The sequence below is a fragment of the Sorex araneus genome, chromosome 2 (genome assembly GCF_027595985.1).
Source record: "Sorex araneus isolate mSorAra2 chromosome 2, mSorAra2.pri, whole genome shotgun sequence".
Lineage (NCBI taxonomy): Eukaryota > Metazoa > Chordata > Mammalia > Eulipotyphla > Soricidae > Sorex > Sorex araneus.
Genome location: NC_073303.1, coordinates 23863735 through 23885071, shown reverse-complemented (window position 1 = coordinate 23885071; position 21337 = coordinate 23863735). Strand labels below are relative to the sequence as shown.

At 41.3% G+C, this 21337-nt stretch overlaps 1 protein-coding gene across 4 annotated transcripts in view; it reads left to right on the top strand.

The window, feature by feature from the left end:
* Positions 1-21337, top strand: part of HIVEP1 (HIVEP zinc finger 1) — a 150500-nt gene that overhangs the window by 75372 nt on the left and 53791 nt on the right. For all 4 annotated transcript variants that reach the window (XM_055125820.1, XM_055125821.1, XM_055125818.1 and 1 more), the window contains exon 3: positions 5133-5186. In XM_055125820.1, the coding sequence (XP_054981795.1) occupies positions 5133-5186 (54 nt within the window). The remainder of the gene's footprint in view (positions 1-5132; positions 5187-21337) is intronic.

Sequence of the window (21337 nt, the reverse complement as noted above, 5' to 3'; positions counted from 1 at the left end):
AATTAACCTACTTTTTCCCCCATAACCGTAAAAGACTACTTTTTTCTTTCTTTCTTTTTTTTTAATTAACTCACCATGAGACAATTACAAAGCTTTCGTGTTTGAGTTTCAGTCATACAATGATCAAACACCCATCCCTCCACCAGTGCACATTTTCCACCACCAGTGTCCCCAGTATCCTCCATCCCAACCCTCCCCCTGCCTCTGTGGCAGACAGTCTCCCCATACTCGCTCTACTTTGGGGTACTATGGTTTGCAGTACAGATACTAAGAGGCCATCATGTTTGGTCCTTTATCTACTTTCAGCACACATCTCCCATCCCGAACGATGCCTCCAACTATCATTGACTTAGTGATCCCTTCTCTATCCCAGCTGCCTTCTCCCCCAGCTCAAGAGGCAGGCTTCCAACTATGGAGCAGTATTCCTGGCCCTTGTGTCTACTGTCTCTGGGTGTCGGTCTCATATTATGTTATTTTATATTCCACAAATAAGTGCAGTCATTCTGTGTGTGTTCTGCTCTTTCTGACTCATTTCACCTCCATGACCACCCACTTGTAAGCAAATTTCATAACTTCATCTTTTCTAACAGCTGAATAGTATTCCATTGCGTAGATGCACCAAAATTTAAAAGACTATTTCCTAAGGACTTCAGTATTTTGTTTTCCTCAGTAGTTTCAGATTCTGTTCCCCAAATTGGCATTTTCCTCCCCATCCATATTTACAGTTGCTTATGACTGATGGCATATTCGATATGCCAAAAACTGTAACAACAAGTCTCACGATGGAGACGTTACTGTTGCCCACCCAAGCAAATCGATGAACAACAGGACGACAGTGCTACTGTGCTACAGTGCTATGACTGATGAAAATAAACATATATTTTTTTTCCTACAAGCGTTTAAAAGATGTAAGGCATTGTACAAGATTGTTCATGAGCTGTGTCACTTACATTTCTCCTGTGTTTTCTCAGAAAAGAAAAATTGCTAGTAAGTAGTAAAAAATTCAATTGGCGAGTAGCACCTCTTACTAAAGAGCTGCTGCTCTTCTGTCACAGTTCCCTCGGGGTCCTAGGGAAGACTAGAGATCCATCCATGTGTTTTATTGGGATCTTTTCCAGGTGACAGCAACTCTGAGTTTAGTTAAACAGGAATTGATCAGAATTACGCCTTAATTTAATGAAAATGAGAATTCACTGCTGTAAGACTGGGTTACTTTATCTTTACTGACAGTGTGATTGAACATCATGATGCATCTCTTTTTTTTTCTTTTAAGAAATGGGCTAGAACAGTATTACAGTGGGTAGGGCACTTGCCTTGCACGTGGCCCACCTGGGTTTGATCCCCGGCACCCTTTCATGACCCCTGGAGCCCGCTGGGAGTCACTGTTGAGCACAGATCTAGGAATAAACCTGAGCACCTCCAGGTTGGTGGCCTGAGCCACCAACAAGCAGCTGAGAAAATTTATTTCCATTTATTTCTGCATGTGTAAATCTTTGTTAAATGATCACCTCCCTTGGGGAAGGCATGATGAAGGGCGCCCAGATTATGAATTCCCACCCTCCCCACTCTATCCCCCCCCACCTCCCTTTCCCGGGCACAATCAAGACAAATAATGAGACACTGCTGAAAAAAGCATTGCCTTTGCCAGAAGTATGGTTTTAAAAGATGGGTTTTAAAGGGCTGCATTTATCAGTGAGTTTCAAGTTGCGTATGTAGAAAATCCGGCACTGGGATATGAAGTGAATGGAGCTGGGGAGGTGGCAGTTTTCATTTCTAACAGGAGAGTATATCGGGTGTGGATAAGTTTGTTTCTGTATCATGTGTGTATGTGATAAGTACAGACAAGCATAATGAGTTGGGGGAGATGTACTTTTTGCTGTGGATCACAGTGAAAATGATAGATCCTGCTTTAAGTATCAGTAGATTATCTTGCATGAGCATGTAATAAAGGCCTACATTCTCTGTAATTTTAGAGTCTCTTTAAAAGTCATATTTTGCCAGAAGATTCATAAAACATAGGTTAACTACAAACAGAACGTTTCGTAAAAACTGAATGAAGCAGAAGCTTTTAACAGTGGCCATTAATCAGCTCTCTAGTTGAAGATTATATTTACTTCCTGAACTGGAGCTCTGGGTAAAATAATTTATGTAGATGTGTATTTCCAACATAGTAGATGCCCTTAATGTAATGATTTGCAGACTGTTGTTATCAAGAGAAAGTGATGAATTAATTGAAAATTATTAAAAAACAAGACGAAATAGGAACTAGTATTTAATGATCAAATGTGAACAGGTCAGTTCAGGAAGAATTTGTTATGCTAAAATGAGAAGAGTTGTCCAGCATACATGTTAAGTAATTGCTAATTTTTAAATATTTATAAAGTCATAAGTTTCAGTTACTCTGAGCCACAATTGATCCTATTATTGAAAAGTTGTTTTAAGGGGGCCAGAGTGATAGGGCGTTTGCCTTGCACACGGCCAACCAGGGTTCGATTCCTAGCGTCCCAGATGGTCCCCAAACTCCGCCAGTAGTAATTCCTGAGTGCAGAGCCAGGAGTAGCCCCTGAGCATTGCCGGGTGTGACACCCCCAGAAAAAAGTTGTTTTTGAAGGACCCAGGGACATGGCAGAATCTAGTAGAGTCCCTGCCTTGCTTGTGTCTGTACTTCGGTTCTGTCCCCAGCACTGTGGGGACAGATGTTTGTATCATATAATGCCAAATTATGTATACATAGACTGATTTTGTTTTGTTTTATTTTCTTGTTTGTGCCAGAGCTATTCAGGGCTTTTTCCTGGCTCTATTCCTGTAATCCCCTGCACTGGGATCACTCCTGGCTTGTGATATGTGGTGCTGGGGATCAAACCTGGGTTGGCCACATGCAAGGCACATGCCTTCCCTGCTGGACTATTGCGGCAGCCCAGACTCTTAAGCATAGTTATTAGTAGTGTGAATATATGTGTATGTATTCCTATGGTTTTTTTTAAGCTTGCAAAAACTGTTGACATAGAAATATAACTACTGTTTTTATGTTTCTCAAGGACTATATATTTGTACATACATATATATACTTACATATAGAAGTATGATTTTGTTTATCTACATCTTGAATGTCTACAGTGTATTTAATTTTTTTTTTAAAAGTGGGCCTTTTCTGAACTGTCAGACCTATACCAGGAGTAGCGTATTAGGGTAGGGAATTACCATATATGTCCCCAGGTCCCCAAACATCTCTGGTGGACACTCCTCCCTAAATAAATGAGACTTGTTCTTTTTTTTCTTTTTACTTACAATATAGAATTTATCGAGGCATTTAGTGTTTTGTCTTTTGAGGTAAAATTACTGCTGTCTGAAAGATTCATTTTCTGTGTTTAGCATTAGTTGTTTCAACTGTGAGAACAGTCAGGATTGTTTTCAATTTTGCATATCATCTCTGAAAAATAACTAAGGTTTATAGATAAGAAGCATCGCATTTTTTCCAAAGGTTGTCTCTGCTCCCACATCTCGTTCTGGATCTGATAATTAGCAGGAAGCCCAAAGGACATTGCTGTGGGGAGTGCATTTGTTTGGATTAAAATGGTTATTTTTGACGGTTGCCAAGATATAATGCCTAACATTTCAGGCTGGCGGGCTTGCTGCTCCTATTCAGCCTTGATTTGACAAGCTGGTTTGATCAATATGCTGTTGAAAGAAAATTGATCAGCTAATCAGAAATTCTCCGAATATCTGGCTTTTCTAGCAAGGCTTATGGGAACGAGGTCAGTGGACCAGATTTTTGTTGTTTTCTTTTTGTTTGTTTGTTTGTTTGTTTGGGGCCACACCCAGCGGTGCTCAGGGCTTGCTCCTGTCCCTGTACGGAGGCATCACTCTTGGAGGGGCTCGAGAGACCCCAGGAGGTGCCAGGGATGGAACCTGGGTCAGATGGGGCCGGGAAGGCCAGATTTGAGGGGGCTGTGTGGTGGGGGTCTGGACGATGCTCCTTTTTCTCATCTTTCTGGCCGTTGGCAGAGGGTTTAGCAGCGACGAGTAGGTTCTGGCCCCGAACTTGCCCCTCCTCCAGGTGCTCCTGGGCCAGAGCCCCCAGCTCTGTGGGTGCTCCTGAGCCCCATACCCCTCCGCTTTCCGAACAGAGTGCCCGAAGGAGAGCAAGCCCCAGGCCAGCCCTGCAGCGCCGTGTTCTGCCCTTCCGCGCTGTGGGCAGCGCTGTGCCGTCACCCAGCCGGGCCAGGGGAAAAGGGGGCAGGCGCTTCTTCCTGGCTCGCTGTCCCTCTGTTTCTCCTCCTCCTCCTCCCCCGTGTTAGTGCTCGCTCTTAAGCCAGCCATGACGTTGATGGAGCAGTCAGCCTACTGATATCTCGCCAATAAAATCCATTTTTTTTTGTGTGCATGGTTCAAAAGAAAACTATTAGTCTTAGTTGTTTTTTTTTTTTGCTTTTTGGGTCACACCCGACAATGCACAGGGGTTACTCCTGGCTCTGCACTCAGGAATTACTCCTGGCGGTGCTCAGGGGACCATATGGGATGCTGGGGATCGAACCCGGGTCAGCCGCGTGCAAGGCAAACGCCCTACCCGCTGTGCTATTGCTCCAGCCCCAATTCTTAGATGTTTTTAAAGGTCAGCTGAATAGTTTTAATCTCTAGGTGTGACTATTTGAGAGACCCTCTTTTCTAAATATTTAATTCATTATTTTATCTTATATTTATTATTCTAGTTGAGTGACATGGTTACTGTTTGTGTTTTGATGTATAAATGTACTGCTCCTCCGCCGCCACCAAAGTGCCCAAAGACTTACCGCTGGCCTCTGCCCTACTACCCCACGACACCAACACCCCATTATGTCACTTCTGGTCCATTCTTCCTTCCACTCCCACTGTCTTCCCCACATTGCTTGGTAATCTCGGTTCTGCAGTAAAAGGCACTAATTATTTACATTATGGAAACATTAATGACATGATTAAAATTATAAGTATAATTTTTAAAGGCGATGTTACTGCTGTAGCAAATTGCATGTTTCATAAATAATTCACTCAATCACTATTACTGTGTATCAGGTACTGTTTTTTAAGTAGTGCGATTGTTTCATTATTCTCCTTTGTCTATAATAATTAATTTTTTAAATTTTATTTTTTTTTAGACAAAATTGAAGAAGCACAGAAAGAACTTAATGGGGCAGAAGTGTCAAAGAAAGGTAAAGCCAAGGATTATGTTCCTCTTACATCTGCTATGACCAGAAGTAGCATATGCTTTATTCTTGCAGGCATTTTGGCTCAAATGCTTAAGAACGGCAACCTTTCTAAATTAATATAAACATGCCACAAAATTAAAAATTACCTTAAATTGTTATCTATAAGTATATCCCCTTGGCGTTGTAAAATGTTTTAGGCGCTACTTAGAACATTCTCTATATCCCTCCCACGTTTTAAGACACTGCTGGGAGGAATAGGAAGACCACAGCAACTTTTCTTTCTGTGAGGCACTCGTGATGGCAGTGAAAGTACTTGGCATGATGGATACTGATAACTGTCCATGCATGGGGTTGCCATGTGCCTCTATGTGATACCACAATTTTTTTATAATGGCAAAAACTTAAGGCAGTTAAGTTAGCCTGAATACTACTCCATGGAGGAAATCATTGAGTAAATTAAAGTACATTTATACTTTGAGATATTACATAGCCTTTCAAACTGTTAATTATTTTCTGTGATGGTGGTGATGTATTGCTTAGTAAGAAAAGTGAAATTGCTTCTTAATATGTAAAAATTTCCAGCTTTTCCAGTCAAGTGACCAAGATTTATGTATACGCTCATGAATGTGTACATTCATTTATGCTCTTTGGCTTTCTTTTTGACTAGCTACATGATTTATAGTTTTATATTTTCTTCATCACATGCTGATAGTTTTTTCAGGTAGTATGAAAATATACTTGCTATAGAATCTCCCTCATGTTAACGGACAGGATTGTTACGGGTAAAACAGAAAGAAAGGACATCGTGTACACTTTCTCTATGACATTTCTATTTCATGATGTGCTTTTTGTTTCTCCTTGTTAGACATAGTAATTAGCGTGGACTGTTTTGACAGAGTAATTTAGATCATCGTTCTTCAATTTTTTTCCACCTGTGTAGTGGCGCGGGTTTGTGGGCCAGTGTTTGAGAACTGCTGATTGAGATGCTTTGAATTCAGCTTGAAAGTCTTTTTTCCCTTTTTAAAACTATATAGTTTACAGAACAAGGCCACAGCTGTGTTAAAGTTTATGGTATTGATGTTCAAAAATCATTGGCTTCATTTTTTTCCAGTATGAGTTAAATCTCATTAACTGATCATTAGAACCCTTCCTGACCAGATAGGTTCCATGGACATTGTTTGGGATATCCAGCTTCTCTATTGCTTGCCGGTCTAGAGCGTCTGGGGTTGTATCTGGTTGGTCTGAATATGCGGTGATGTGATCCGTGCTGAGTGTCTGTCTTTTTTCCCCCCTCACCACCTCCCGCCTTGAGTGGGCACGGTGCCAGATCCATAGCAGATGTGACCATTTAGTGCTAAGTCTTGCAGACAATCACCGTGCTGACCTTTCAAAAGATGCCTTCCTCGAGTTGCAGAAGACATCACGTAATTAAGATGCTCGGCAGTTAGGGACCTCAGGTTTCAACTCCATTTGTCACCCTCGACCTGCTTCCCCCCCAGTAACGCTTTCGAGCTGTTTCAAATAGAGAGTAGATGTGCGCTTCTTTTCCTCTTCCTTCTCTCTCTCCACTGTGGCCAAGAGTTACGAACCGTGAACTCAATGCCAGAGAGGAAGGAGGAAGTGGAACAGAAAGTCTAGAACAAAAGGAACTGGGTAATGACGCTGAGAATAATCCAGCTGGCTCCTTGGGTGAGGGTCACACTTGTTCAGACCAAGTGAGTGTGGCTGGCAGCTGCTCGGGGGTGCTCCTTATTGTTAGCCGTGCATCCTGGGGGGAAACTTGAAAGGGAAATCCTTTACAAGTAGAGAGTTTTATCAGTTTGCCTTTAGCAGCATGAGGTAATAGTCAGGGCACCAAGCTGGTTTTTACTGGGAAAAAAAAAATATTTCAGAGTATATTATATTTGTTATCATTTTTTATTGAATAAGGTAGTTATCTAGGAGAGATCATAATGCTCAGAGTTCTAAGGGTTTGTCTCCAGTGTCCGCCTTGTGATTTTTTAACATAATTGACAGTCTCTTGCCCCTCTCCATTTTTTTTTCCTGCTTTTTTGGGTCACACCTGGCGATGCACAGGGGTTACTCCTGGCTCATGCACTCAGGAATTACTCCTAGTGGCGCTCAGGGGATCATATGGGATGCTGGGAATCGAACCCCGGTCGGCCTCGTGCAAGGCAAATGCCCTACCCGCTGTGCTATCGCTCCAGCCCTCTCCCCCTCTCCATTTTTTTAAACGCCTGAACAACTTAAGTCCATCCAAAAGTATCTAACATAATGAGTTAAGAAAAAATATCTTGGGGCTGGAGTGATAGTACAGCGGGTAGGGCGTTTGCCTTACATGTGGCTGACCTGGGTTCGATTCCCAGCATCCTATATGGCCCCCCGAGCACGGCCAGGAGTAATTCCTGAGTGCAGAGCCAGGAGTAACCCCTGAGCAATGCTGGGTGTGACCCAAAAAAGCCAAAAAAAAAAAAAAAGAAGAAGAATAAAAAGAAAATATATCTTGCTCACTGAGAGACTGAAAAATAAATTTTTGTTTGTTTTGAGTCACCCAGGGCTTACTCCTGGCTCTGCATTCCGGTGCTTCGAGAACCCTGGGGAGTGCCTGGGATTGAACTGGGATTGACTGTGCATAAGATAAGCACCCTACCCACTGTCCCTCTGGCCCCTGAAAATGGATCTTCTTTTGTTTCTGACACTTAAGGAATTAAAATATAAAATGAAAAGATTGCAGTAAAGTATAAAATGGTGGCATAGAACTGGACTTTACCTGATAAAGAATTTATGTCAATATATTTTGTACTATTAATTTATGCTTATGATCAGTTACTTTGATTTATTTTTATTTGAATCAATTTAGAGATAGAGCATGCAGCCTTCACCTAGTTCTCAAAAATAATAGCCTGACCCCACTTCCAGTTTAATGAAGACTGTTGCGTTGCTGGTCCTGCTGGATCCACTTGTATTCGGGTCTCCAGCCCACCCCACCCTCTGCTCTGCGAAGGCATTTCTCGTCCTCAGTTTCGTGCTGTCATTTTAGTTCTTTTAAAGTGTTATTATATGCGGGCCATGGAGACTACATAGGGGTTAAGGTGTTTGCCCTGCACATGGCTGACCCATGTTGATCTCTGCATGTAAAACCCTGAGCACTGTGAGTAGTGACTTCCCCAGTATCTTTTTCAAGCGATAGGCTTTTTAGTTTTGCTTGAATTTGAGCTTTAAAAACAAAAGGAATGTAACGCTGGCAGCTTTTTGTGCAACTGGTTTTTGTAAGAGCCATCTGCTCCGTTGATGCTTGTTGCTTTCTCTCTCTCTCTCTCTCTCTCTCTCTCTCTCTCTCTCTCTCTCTCTCTCTCTCTCTCTCTCTCTCTCTCTCTCTCTCTCCTTTTTCTTTCCTCTGTAGATGTGGTGGGGGGGAGTCTTTGTGAAACCTACTCCTCACTTGTAGTGGTACTGCGGTGTGCTTTGTTGCTTTCTGCACTGGGATTGCCTCTTGCCAATTTCTTAAGGGGGCAGTAATGGGATTGAACTAGCAGCCCTCCACCTGTCGGGTAGGAGGGTAGGAATCAGGTGACAGCTGTTTCTTCTTCTCTTTATTGTAATAATTCTTCATGATGTGAAACAACTCCTCTGCTCTCTTGTTGGTAGATTTCAGAGACTTCTTTTTTGTCCTCACAGAAAACTCAACTAGAATTATTCTGATACCGTGGTTATGTATAGGAAAGAACTAGGTTCACTTTCACAATTGAAGGCTTGGACATCGGTGTCTAATAATTCATTATGTGCTGTCCAGTCTTTGGTATGTTGTCAGTCTCCTGAGTTTTTTTTTTTTCTCCAAATGAAACAGGTATAAAACAGTTTTGTTTTATTCTTGATTTGCATTTCCCTATGTTAACATGTCATCATTAGTATTTTACGTTCTTAAAAATGTTAGATGATATCTTCTTTGCCTTTCAAAAAATCATTTGTAACTTTATAGTGTACTTTGGGATAATTACCCTTTTCAAGATTATTTTAGATATAAGAACGTTTTTGTTTCTTAATATTTTATTTTCCTTAAAAGGTCTTCAATAAACAGAACTTTCACATTTTATCAATCTTTTAAATTTTTGTATTTTTTTTCTGCTCACTGATTTGCTCAAGCGGGCACCAGTAACGTCTCCATTGTGAGACTTGTTACTGTTTTTGGCATATCAAATATACCATGGGTAGCTTGCCAGGCTCTGCCAAAGATTTTCAGTTTATCTTAAAATCCGTCTAAAGTTCCACTTTGGGGTGCAGGGGACAACTCTTGGAAATACTCCAGGAGCGTGTGGTGTGGGGGATCAAACCCGGGACTCGTGCTTTAAAGCATGTGCTGCAACCTTTTGAGGTATCTGGAGTTGCTTTTTATTTTTTTAAAAGAAATATGTATCATAAGCTAGTATGTCAGTGTTTTTCCCCATCCCCCAAATGTCATCGCTCCGAGAGTATCCCACCCGCACAGCAGAGCCTGGCAAGCTACCCGGGGCGCATTGGATATACCAAAACAGTAACAAGTCTCACAATGGACACGTTACTGGTATCCGCTCAAGCAAATCGATCAACAACGGATCGACAGTGCTAAAGTACAGTGCTACTATATTTCATATTAATATTCTATGTGTAGGTTTTCATTAATATCACTCTCTTGTCTTTATGTAGAAGAGGGCAAATACCCTTACTAAAAGCCTCTTCTCTCTCCCCTTTGGCCTCTCAGTGTTTACATCTTCGTTTTATTTCTGGGCAAAAACGATTTGTTCATACTGCCTTTTTGAACACTCTGCTTTATTTGATTAATATTTATTGAAGGAGTCTTGTATTTCTTTTTAAAAATTTAAATTCATTTGTTAACTGAATCACCATGAGATACGGTTACAAAGTTGTTCATGGTTGGCTTTCAGTCATACAGTGTTCCAACACCCGTCCCTTCACCAGTGCACATCTCACATCTCCCACCACCAGTGTCCCCTGCATCTGTCTCTATGGCAAGCACTGCGCTCTCTCTCTCTCTCTCTCTCTCTCTCTCTCTCTCTCTCTCTCTCTCTCTCTCTTTCCCCCCCCACCCTGCCACTTTTGGGCATTATGATTTACAATACAGATACTGGAAGGTTCTCATGTATATCCTTTTACTACTATTAGCACTCAGTTCTTGTCCAGAGTGGTAACACATTGAAGAATTCTTTAGCCCTTTCTTTAAAATATATTTAAATTTTATTATGGCTTTATTATGTATAATAAAATTTTATTTCATTTTTATAAAATGCTATAATTTTATTATGGTTTTACTAGTTTTACCTAAGAGCTGGTAGCCTCATGTTTTCCACGGGTCTGGTTGTTTGATATTGGAGTAAGAACTGTATAAGCGAGTCTTAAAATATCTTTTGACTTATTAGAGGAAGTTCTGTTTTTTTTTTAAGTGGGGGCAAAAGGGGGGCACACCTGACAGTGCTCAGGGCTTGTTCAGGGATCTCTCTTGGTGGGTATCTGGTTCGGCTGTGTGCAGGACAAGCCCCCCTCCCTGTCTCCAGCCCCAGTATGGAATTTCAAAAGATAGATTTTAAGTCACCAAGTCAGTGTATTCCTTCGCTCCTCTCGGAGAGCCTGGCAAGCTATGAGTGGCCTATTCGATATGCCAAAAACAGTAACAAGTCTCACAATGGAGACATTACCGGTACCCACTTGAGTGTGAAAAACATCTGCTGGGGCGACTAGGGGAAGAGCCCCTGCAGCTCTCCGCATTGGCCGCCCCGCCAAACACCCCCCTGGTTCGGGAGTTTAGTCCCAGGCTGCTCGCCCAGCCAGGCCAGAGTGACCCCGGGCCATGGGGCAGACAGAGGAGGAAACGAGGGCCAACCCGGTTGATTGGTTGATTGATCCGTTGCCCTTTATTCCATCTTCCATCTTTCTCATCTCCCACACTCCTAGCTCAGTCCTCTCTCTGGATCTAAGGCTCTAATCCCTTCACTGTCTCTACCCCTGCTTGCCTCTCCCACCTTGCTCTCTAGACTACACACAGCCAGGTAGCAAAATCAACATAAGAAAGCCCTTCCTAAGGGCTGTCAGGTTCAAAGGCAACACAACCTAAGGGCATTCCAAGGCCTTCCCTACTGTCCCCTGGCAAAATACCTCTTAAGGTGTTTTACTCCTCTCCTTAGTCCAAACACTCATTAACATCTTAATACTAGTTATTTTTGTATGGACATAGCAAGAGATACATTGAGGCTTGCAAGGCAGCTCTCCTGGCAACATCTTGCCACAGACTCAGACTACAGCACTCAGGCCAGATTAATCATTCCTCATCCTAGCAGGATCCAAATCTAGTTATCACTGTTTGGATCATGACAGCATTTGTCCATGACCAAGCTCTTTACTTATAGTTAAGCATTAGGCACTTTGGCCAGGCCCATCTCGATGCCAGGGTAGCACACAACTCACCGCTTGCCCTGGGTTCGCCCCATCCCTCATCGGGGGACCCTGCTTTTGGGGGTGCTAGGAAGTAAGGGCAGCTGAGGCTTAGATGCCCAGGAGGAAAATACCATGTAGAGTCAAAAGACTCCCAGGTTACCAAAGCATAGCATTTGCTAAGTCTTCCTGTGTCCATACAAAAGGACTTGGCTCTGAATAAACTATGCAAAGGACTCGAGAAGAGAAAAACAATATTTACAAGTCAACAAAACACAAAGAAAGAAGTTATAAATAAATACAGAGGAATGGGAGCACTGTGCTATGTTATCCTATACTCCAGCAAATCGATGAGTAATGGGATGACAGTGATAGTGACAGTGAAGTCAGTGTATTAAAGAATATGGAACTAATCAAACTTTTAATTTTCTCCTATTTATCCAAGCATTTTATTGGCAAAAGTCATTCATGGTATTCTCTTTCATTAGTGCAGAATAGTTATGTGTTATGTTTCAATTTTTTCATTGCTAGAGTGCAGTTCATCTATACCTTCTAAAATTTTTTGATTAGTCTCATCAGATTTGTCTGATTTTCTTTTTAAATTTGTTCTTCTAGATTTTCTTAAAATGTTCTGATGTCATATTTTGGCAGTTTAATTTATTTCACTTTTATTGTTTTTCTTTGTTATTAAATTTTTGTTAATTGGATTCTAAATTGGAAATAGCTCATTTATTTTTGTTTTTCTTCTTTTCTACTGAATGACTTAAAACTATCAAATACCCCCTTAAATACTTCTATATTACTCATGCTTTCATATTTGCTTACTTCATAATTCTATATTGATTGCATCTTTGACTCTTTGAATAGAAATTTTCCCTACATAAGAATTTTTTTATATTATTATTATATTTTTAGTTCCAGTGATTATGTTAATTATGTTTTAAGTCAGTTTGTAGCGAAAGTAAGTTGCTGATTTTGAGTACCGTTTTATCAAAAATTTCAAGGAATGTTTAGCAAAATTGCTAGAGAATTTAAGCATTCAGAATTTTACAGATAAATTCACCATCCTGCAAAGATGAGAATGCTGACGTTGAAAAATGTTAAATAAGTTTAAAAAGGAAAAAAAATAGAAAGATGTTAAAGAACTTCACCCCAGGAACATGAGGAGACATCAGCCTGCCTTCTTGGACTGCTATTCAAATACCATTCAAATTCAGTCCTTCCTAACTGAATGAGGGCTGATCTGGTAATAGTTGCAATTGGACTGCAGCTGTATAAGTTTCAAATTACCCTTTTGACTAATAGGATGGTGGTAGCATAGTTAACTCGAAAGATGTGATGATTCAGGAAAACAAAGAATTCTTATGTGGGTACAGTGGGTATAGGGAATGGTGAGGATTTCAAAGAACATCCTGAAATTGCCACCTATTACTGTTAATTCCCTTTTCAGCAGCAGTTTTTATCATTCTGACAAGATACATCCTAGAACATACTTGAGAAAATTTTTCTTTAAAAAATAATTTCTGTCAGTGTGGCGTAAACGATAGTACAGTGGGTGAGGTGTTGCCTTGTTGGGCCAACATGTTCATGTGCTCCCCATCACTGCAGGCTTCCCCAAGGGTCCCCACAAGTGATCTTGAGCACAGTCAGGAGTAAGCCCTGACTCAGCACCACACGCCCTGCTCAGCATCACTGGGTGTGGTCCCCAAACCAACAAACAAAGTTCCGCCAATCATCTTGCCACATAGAGTTCCTAAGCTTGTAAGGAGTTTATGTGGGACATACGTTGTGGAAGGAATCTACAGCTAAAATAATATAGTGCTGTTTAGACATCACTCAGGGCAAGCAGGATTTAACTAAGTGACTGGAATACATTCCTATTATCTGGAAAACTTGAGCAAAATTGTGTTCCCATGTAAAATGAGACTAATTCAAAAGTGAGAGTGACAGGCTGATAATAAGCAGAAAACAATATTGTGAACTCATTAATTAAGCATGTAAATAAGAGTTACAAGTTTTTTTTTTTAACCCATGTACTTTCCAAATCGTTTCATTCCATTTCTTTCTTTTTTTATTTTTTTTATTTTTTTTGGGGGGGGGGAAGAGTTACCTGGCAGTGGTTTGGGGCTGCTTTCAGCTCAGTGCATGGCAGATGGGGACCATGTGGTGCCAGGGATCAAACCTCAACTTTTTGCATGTAGAATGTGTGTGCCCGGATCTCCTCAACCCTAATTCTTCTTGTAATTTGTGTAAGTTTGCAAGAAAACAACGATGACAACAAAAAAACAAAACTCTCCATTAAAAAATTTTATATGACAGAGAAATTTTAAGATGAAGGCTAGTGTGGCATAATACTGCTTTATGCTAGTAAGGCTTTGTTTTCATGCCAGTGATGTTCTCTTCCTTGAGAATTCTACTGAGAATAATTGAGAAAATACAGGAACATGAACCCTTTAGGGGCAATGAAGTCCTTCTGTACATATGATGAAAATTGTATGCTGGAGAACTTGACTGTCTTAAATCCAAATGAAAAATGCTAATGTCATATAAGGCAAAAAAGACAATGTTTTAAAGAGTCCTGGGAGAAAATATATGCAGTTGAACAAAACTAGGTTATCTTAGTTAATATGTTATAAATGTCAAAGGATTTTAATTTACCAAATGAAAGCTTCCACTGATGTAGCCCGCTGAAAGACTAGTGCACCATTTGGTGGGATCTCTGCAATATATTATAAAAAGGAATATTATTATTATGGTATGATAGCAATGCTCTCTAGAATATGCTTTTGACAGGAAGTTAAAATGTCCTTGAAGTTTTAAAATGAATTATGAAGAAATAATGGGCATCTTAATGGGTGTTTATTTTAAATTAAAAAAGGTATAAATTTTACTCTCTTGATATTAAGCAGCCTAAATAATTTATCATGTTTTCTTGTAAACTTGACAGTTCATTCTTTTATTCAATATAATTTGTATTCAGCATCAGACATTCTTTTTAGTCCAGGGATAGATAGAGGAAAGAAAAGGTCTAACCTTTAATGAACCCCCACGCTTTAACTGGCTCTTACCCAAATTATCATAATAGAATTTGTGAATCAAAATTCATGAGATTTTTTTTTTTCGGACTGCCACCATGCCTAACAAATTCCCATAGGAAAATAGTAACATTTTCTTTCATCTTCCTTCCTTCCTTCCTTCCTTCCTTCCTTCCTTCCTTCCTTCCTTCCTTCCTTCCTTCCTTCCTTCCTTCCTTCCTTCCTCCCTTCCTCCCTTCCTCCCTCCTCCCTCCCTCCACCTCCTCCTTCTCTTCCTTCTCTCCTTCCCTTTTCTTCTTTCTTTTTCTTTCATTTTTCTTTTCTTTTCCTTTTCAAGGAAAGTCATTTCATCTCCTTTTAATATTTAGTTACTTGATATCTCAATTTAAATGTTAGTTTTAAGAAATATAATAGCAAAATAATACTAATTGGAATATAGGAAAATAAGTATTGATGTTTTAATTATTTTTACATCAAAGGTATTATGTTATGGTAGTTAAAGTTATTATGTCAATCCTGTTAGTATTTTGAGACTTAAAATTACCAAAAACTAAAAGGCAATATCCTTTCAACTAGATGGCACCAATTTTATAGATAATGATATGAACGATAATAAGTAAAACACATTTCAGTATATTAATTTGAGAATTCATGGTGTTTTAAGTGCAAAAGAGCCAAGCACCTAGAATTTATCTTCCATCAAAATAAGGTCCTCAGTATTTCCTAAGTCTTGCTGGTTATGATCTCTTGAGTAACCATTTATTAGACTTGCTTAAAGAACTAGCAAAACTTAAATTTTATAGGATGTATAGAAAGACGTTGTATCACTTTGCACTTTATATCGAGTATTCCACGGATATCCAATGTATCGATTGGAATGTACTCAATTAATTTGAGCTTCGTTTATAAAAGGAAAAAAGTCACTGCCACTTAGGTGAGGAGGCAGTGCTCTTGTAGTTGATTAGACGATGCATCCAGATTTCAGGGAGGTTAAAAATGTTCAAAACCTGCCTTCCCGAGCTTCTAGAAAACATGTCTTTCTGCCCACTGCCACACTGTTCGGCACAAGTTGGAGTAGGTCAGATGTTGGTGTGTGGATCTGAGCCGCCGTGATGCCAACCTTCCTGAGGACAGGGAGGGACAAAGAAAGGACTGGAGCTTCGTCTTTGGATTCTCTTGGGGGATTCATGGAATAATGGAGGAGAAAAAAAATCAGATTAAGTTCAATTTATTCTCTTTGCTCCTTAGATAATGGATCTCATCTGTATGCCGCAATATCTTCTGTAAATAATGTTGCGGGTGACTTAGCAGGATTAGCTTGTGTTGCTGATGATTTATTTAGGCGAGCCTCCATCTTCGGTCTGCTGCAGTCTCTGAATAAAGCAGGGGAAAATGGAAAAAACAGAATGAGGCAAGCTCAGATAACTTCCTGCCCAGAGAGAGACCTATTCTTCTTTCATGTTTCCTTAGATTGGAGACAGCAGCAGATATTTTGGATGGAACTAAAGAATGTAATTCTAGGGAAGGTAGACTAGACAATAAATGCAGGGGTGGGGCAGAATAAGTTGCAGACAAACAACAGGTAAACAACTGGGAGAAATTACTAAATTATTTGCAATTAAAACACACACAAAGATAAGGCAATGAAGTGCCGTTTCACAGAAATATGGCATTCTATGGTTTACTGTTTTCCTACTAAGAGTGCATTTGGTGGGCTGGGGCTTTGACTCAGTCGTGGAATCTTTGCTCGCCTGTGTGATGCCCTGGGTCACAGTTTGATTTCTGGCACCACTAGATAGGTAAGTAAATAATGAGTGGGTTTTGAGCCACACTGTATCGAAGAATATAACATGTGGACGGATAACTGGATTTTGCCCTGACCACCCATTGTGCATAGGAAAGTATTTTGTGCGAGAAAGCTGTGGAAGCAGCCCCTGCCATTCTCTGCACCCACCCCGTAAGGAAAAAGGCAGGAAGAGGATCGAAGAGCAGGACACGAGAAGAAGATACCACGTATATGTAGTCTGAGGTCTCATTAGTGAGGAAATAGAACTGCCCAGACTGCTGTGCAGATTGCAGATTATATCGGGAGTGCACAGGGGGCTCCGGCTCCCGGCGTTTATTTCTAGAGACGCGCCACCTGGCACAGTTCGCTGCTTAGTAACTATTCACCAGTGTGCGCCGTGGCCCTGAGCGCGACGACAAAGCCGCACTGGCCTTTGCTACCTCACTTACCCTTTGCCTCCACTCGCTCCAGAGTCCTCGCGAGTCCTCTGTGTTCCGTTTTTGTCTGCTCAACCCCGACTTTCGTCTGCAGTTCCTGATGCACTCAGCATTCCCATCGGGCAAATATTTACTGAATACATGAAAATAGGTGTGTGGGTGGGTAGACGGAGGGAGAGAGGACAAATGAGTCAGAGTATCAACACATGTCCACTCTCGGCCAGGCGCCAGAAATGCAGGACGCCACGCTGTGAGAAACGAAGGGAGGAAGGTGGGATTCGTCACCCTGGGGTCTTCAGGGCTTGGCTTTGAATAATGGACGGAACCTCTAGGCAGAAGGTCCAGAAGGGAGTCGAGCTGAACTGCAGTGTAAACCAGTGAGGCCAAAGAGACACGCATAAACCTTTCTCCCCGGCAGCGGCAGACTGTGCATTCTCCGGTGTAGTTCTGACTTTCTCCAGGCTAAGCTGTAACCTCGGCCATAAAATAATTTATCCGTAAATTGAAGGCTGAAGTAATAAAAAGTTTGTTTTCTGACCACACTGGGATGAAATTAAAAATCGGTGACACACAGGGCTGAAGTGATAGCACAGCGGGTATCACAGGTTCGATCCCCAGCATCCCATATGGTCCCCTGAGCACCACCAGGAGTAATTCCTGAGCGCAGAGCCAGGAGTAACCCCTGTGCATCACCGAGTGTGACCCATAAAGAAAAAAAATAAAACAGTGACATATTTTGGGAGGCTTAAAAGTTCTTCTAGTGCAGATCCCCCCAAAGAGGAGAAATGACCGGCAGTAAATAAAGCAAGAGCCTGAGGATGCAGATGCTACTGAACCCCTGTGGAGTGGGGATACCTAGGCCACCCTGTGTAGGGACCTCCAGGGCTGCCACCAGCAATGCCCAGGGGACCCCGAGTCAAACCCAGGTCGGGTACATGCTAAGCATGTTCTCTAACTGCTGTACTGCCTCCCAGGCCCTGCCCTGTCATTTCTTTCAGATGTGCTTCTAAAAGCGATTATGATTATTGTTTTTCTAAAGTGAATTTTATACTTAGAGTATTTTCCATTTTTTTTACTCATAATTCTATATTCTAACACAAAGAACTTGTATTCTTTCATGGACTTCTTCCAAAACAACACAAAATGTTACTTTATTGGAAGCACATTGAAAGATTGGGCTTCATGGAAACTAAAATACCATTAACTCAGGCCGTGCTGCGTTACGGGAACAGCCGCTGAAACATTAGTGTTTTGGTTTTGAATCGCAGGCGAAATGATGATGATAATAATAACAGTAATTATACAGCAATGACAGTAGCGTCAGCATTAGCACTATGGATGAGCTAAAATTGAAGATTGGATATCAAATTATGTTTTCTTCAGGCATTATCTTAAGTTATAGGTTCTTAACTTTTTTGAGCAGCAGATTAAAAAAAAATTTTGAACTGTGATGCCCTAATACTACATGTTTTGGTTTTCTGTTGCCATGTAACAGATTGCTATAAAAGAATAAAGTTTTCTAATGCCGATTAGGGATTGAAGAGACAGTACAGGGGTTAAGATGTTTGTCTTGTGCATGTCCAGCCCTGGTTCAGTTCCTGGCACTGTATATGGTCTTCTGAGCACCATTTGGAGTGATCTCTCTCTGAGCACAGAACTCTAGCATAAACCCTGAGCACTGTTTGGTGTTTCCTCAAAACTCCAAAGAAAATAACATAAAATAACAACCCACCACAAAATTTTTTAAAAGTACCTCCCACAGTTCTTTAGACTAGAAGCTTGGCGTGATCTCACTGTCACTGTCATCCCGTTGCTCATCGATTTGCTCAACTGGGTACCAGTAACGTCTCTATTGTGACACTTGTTGTTACTCTGTTTGACATATCGAATACGCCACAGCTAGCTTGCCAGGCTCTGCCGTGTGGACGAGATACTCTTGGTAGCTTGCTGGGCTTTCCAAGAGGGGCGGAGGAATCGAACCTGCGTTGGCCGTGTGCAAGGTAAAGGCCCTACCACTGTGCTATCACTCCAGTCCGACGTGGTCTCATTGGACTATAATCAAAGTGTCAGCAGGGCTGTATTTCTTCTTGGAGGCTCCAAGGGATAATCTCATTTCTTTGTTCATTCAGATTGTTATCGGGATTCAGTTCCTGCACCTGTGGGCCTGAGTTCCTCACGCTACTGTTGGCTGACAGTTGAGCACCTTTCCAGCTTCTAATGTCCACTTGCTCTCGAGGTTTAGATTCCCCTGGGCCCTGGCTGTTTCCCCCAGCCAGGCCAGCGACTGACTACAAGCCACTCTTCTATCTTTTGCTCCTGCTCTTCGGTCAGTTGATCGCATTTGAGGGTGTCCTGTGATAATCCAGGCTGTTCTTCCCGTACACCTTCCTCACATCTTCCTGTACATGTCATCACATCTTCCATGGCAGTGCTAGGAAGCATATTTGCATGCTCAAGGGATTAAGATTTTGACATTTTGCAGAACTCTTATTTTGCCTACCACACACTCCTTAGCACCATACACCACCACAGGTAGTTTGCCACCCCAGGTTTTTATGAGGCTTTGAATTGTTTTGCTGTTGTTGTTGTTGTTGTTGTTGCTGTTTCTTTTCTTTTTTTTTTTTCATATTTATCAACTAGATCTCTAATTTACTCAAATCATTTTTTGTCTGTTTTTTTAAATCTTCATATAAATTGCTTACCTATTTTTGTTTCTTATTAAAAGAACTGTGATTTACAAAGTTACTGATAATTGTCTGCTTTTATTTTGGGGGGTCACACCCGGCAATGCACAGGGGTTCCTCCTGGCTCTACACTCAGAAATTACTCCTGGCGGTGCTCAGGGGATCATATGGGATGCTGGGAACCTGGGTTGGCCACATGCAAGGCAAACACCCTACCCGCTGTGCTATGGGCATTGGCCTTTCACACAGCCGACCCGTGTTCCATTCCTCCACCCCTTTTGGAGAGCCCGGCAAGCTACCGAGAGTATCGCACCCGCACGGCAGAGCCTGGCAAGCAACCTGTGGCGTATTGGATATGCCAAAAACAGTAACAATAAGTCTCTCATTGAGAGACGTTGCTGGTGCCTGCTCGAACAAATCAATGAACAACGGGATGACAGTGACAGTGACTGACAATTGTGTTTTGGGCATGGACTGTTTCAACACCAGTCCCACCACCAGTGTTCCCAGGGTCCCTTCCCACCCCAACCCCCACCCCACCCCTGCCTATCAACTTGACAGGCACATTGCAAACTTTCAGTGGTTGCAGCTAAATCTCATGTTTTCAGTGTTGTTGAATCTGTGTTTCAGGTGTACGGCTGTACCACTCACCTATATACCAGCACAACTGAAGCCCTGATAGCTATTTACCATTACTTCCCGTTCTCTTCTGCTCCCCACCCAAAGCCCACCTAAATTCCTTTCCTCCTGTGTCCTTCACCTTTCTAAACACTGGCGTCAAGGGTGACTAAGAACCCCCCTTTTCCTGTAGTACATTTCCTCATCCAGTATACTATACTGCAGGTAAGTGAGGTGATCCTGTTTACACGGCTTTGTATTTTCAGGTGATAAAATTTTGACCTGATGAAAGCTTAAAATAGGATTATTTTTTTCTCACCTTCAGAACTTTCTGCTGATATGTGGGCTTTCAGATTAAAATTTGAACACTTGAACACTGAAGTACAGCAGTGAATTCTCAGCTTTTGTATTTTTGAAGAAGTTTTTGTTTTTCCTTAGTTTTTGAAAGGAATGTTGCTTGATAGAAATAGGTAGAATTTGGTTCCGCGAGTTTGGTTTTACTTCAGTTCTGTCGTTTCTGTTGAGAAGTCTTAATTTTTATCTTTGATTTTCTATATGCAGTATATTTTTTCTGTCTTCTGAGTGCCTTCAATATGTTCTCTTCATTTTTGTCTTTTCAAAACTAAGGTTGTTGGAATGTAATGTGTCTAGGAGCTTCTCTCCCACACCCTTGGTTTCTCTCCCATACTTCATTCTAGTTCTCCAAGTTGCAGTTCTATAAGTTTTTAGAATTTCTTACTTTTTGGAAAATATTAGCCAACATTTTATGTTTCTGTGCACCTTTTTCTTTGTTCTTTCTTCTGTGGTTTTAATGATGTCACTGTCACTGTCATCCCATTGCTCATCGATTTGTTCAAGCGGGCACCAGTAACTTCTCTCATTGAGAGACTTATTGTTACTGTTTTTGGCATATCCAATACGCACAGGTAGCTTGCCAGGTTCTGCCGCGCAGGCTCGATACTCTCGGTAGCTTGCCGGGCTCTCCGAGAGGGGTGGAGGAATCGAACTCGGGTCTGCCACATGAAAGGCGAACGCCCAACCGCTGTGCTATTTTATGATGATAGTAGACAATTTATTATTGCCCTATGCTCCTCCTTATTTTTGAGTTTTTGTACTTGTTTATATTTTCAGTGCTATTTTTCTTCTTTGAGTTTCCTAAGAAATTTTTTGT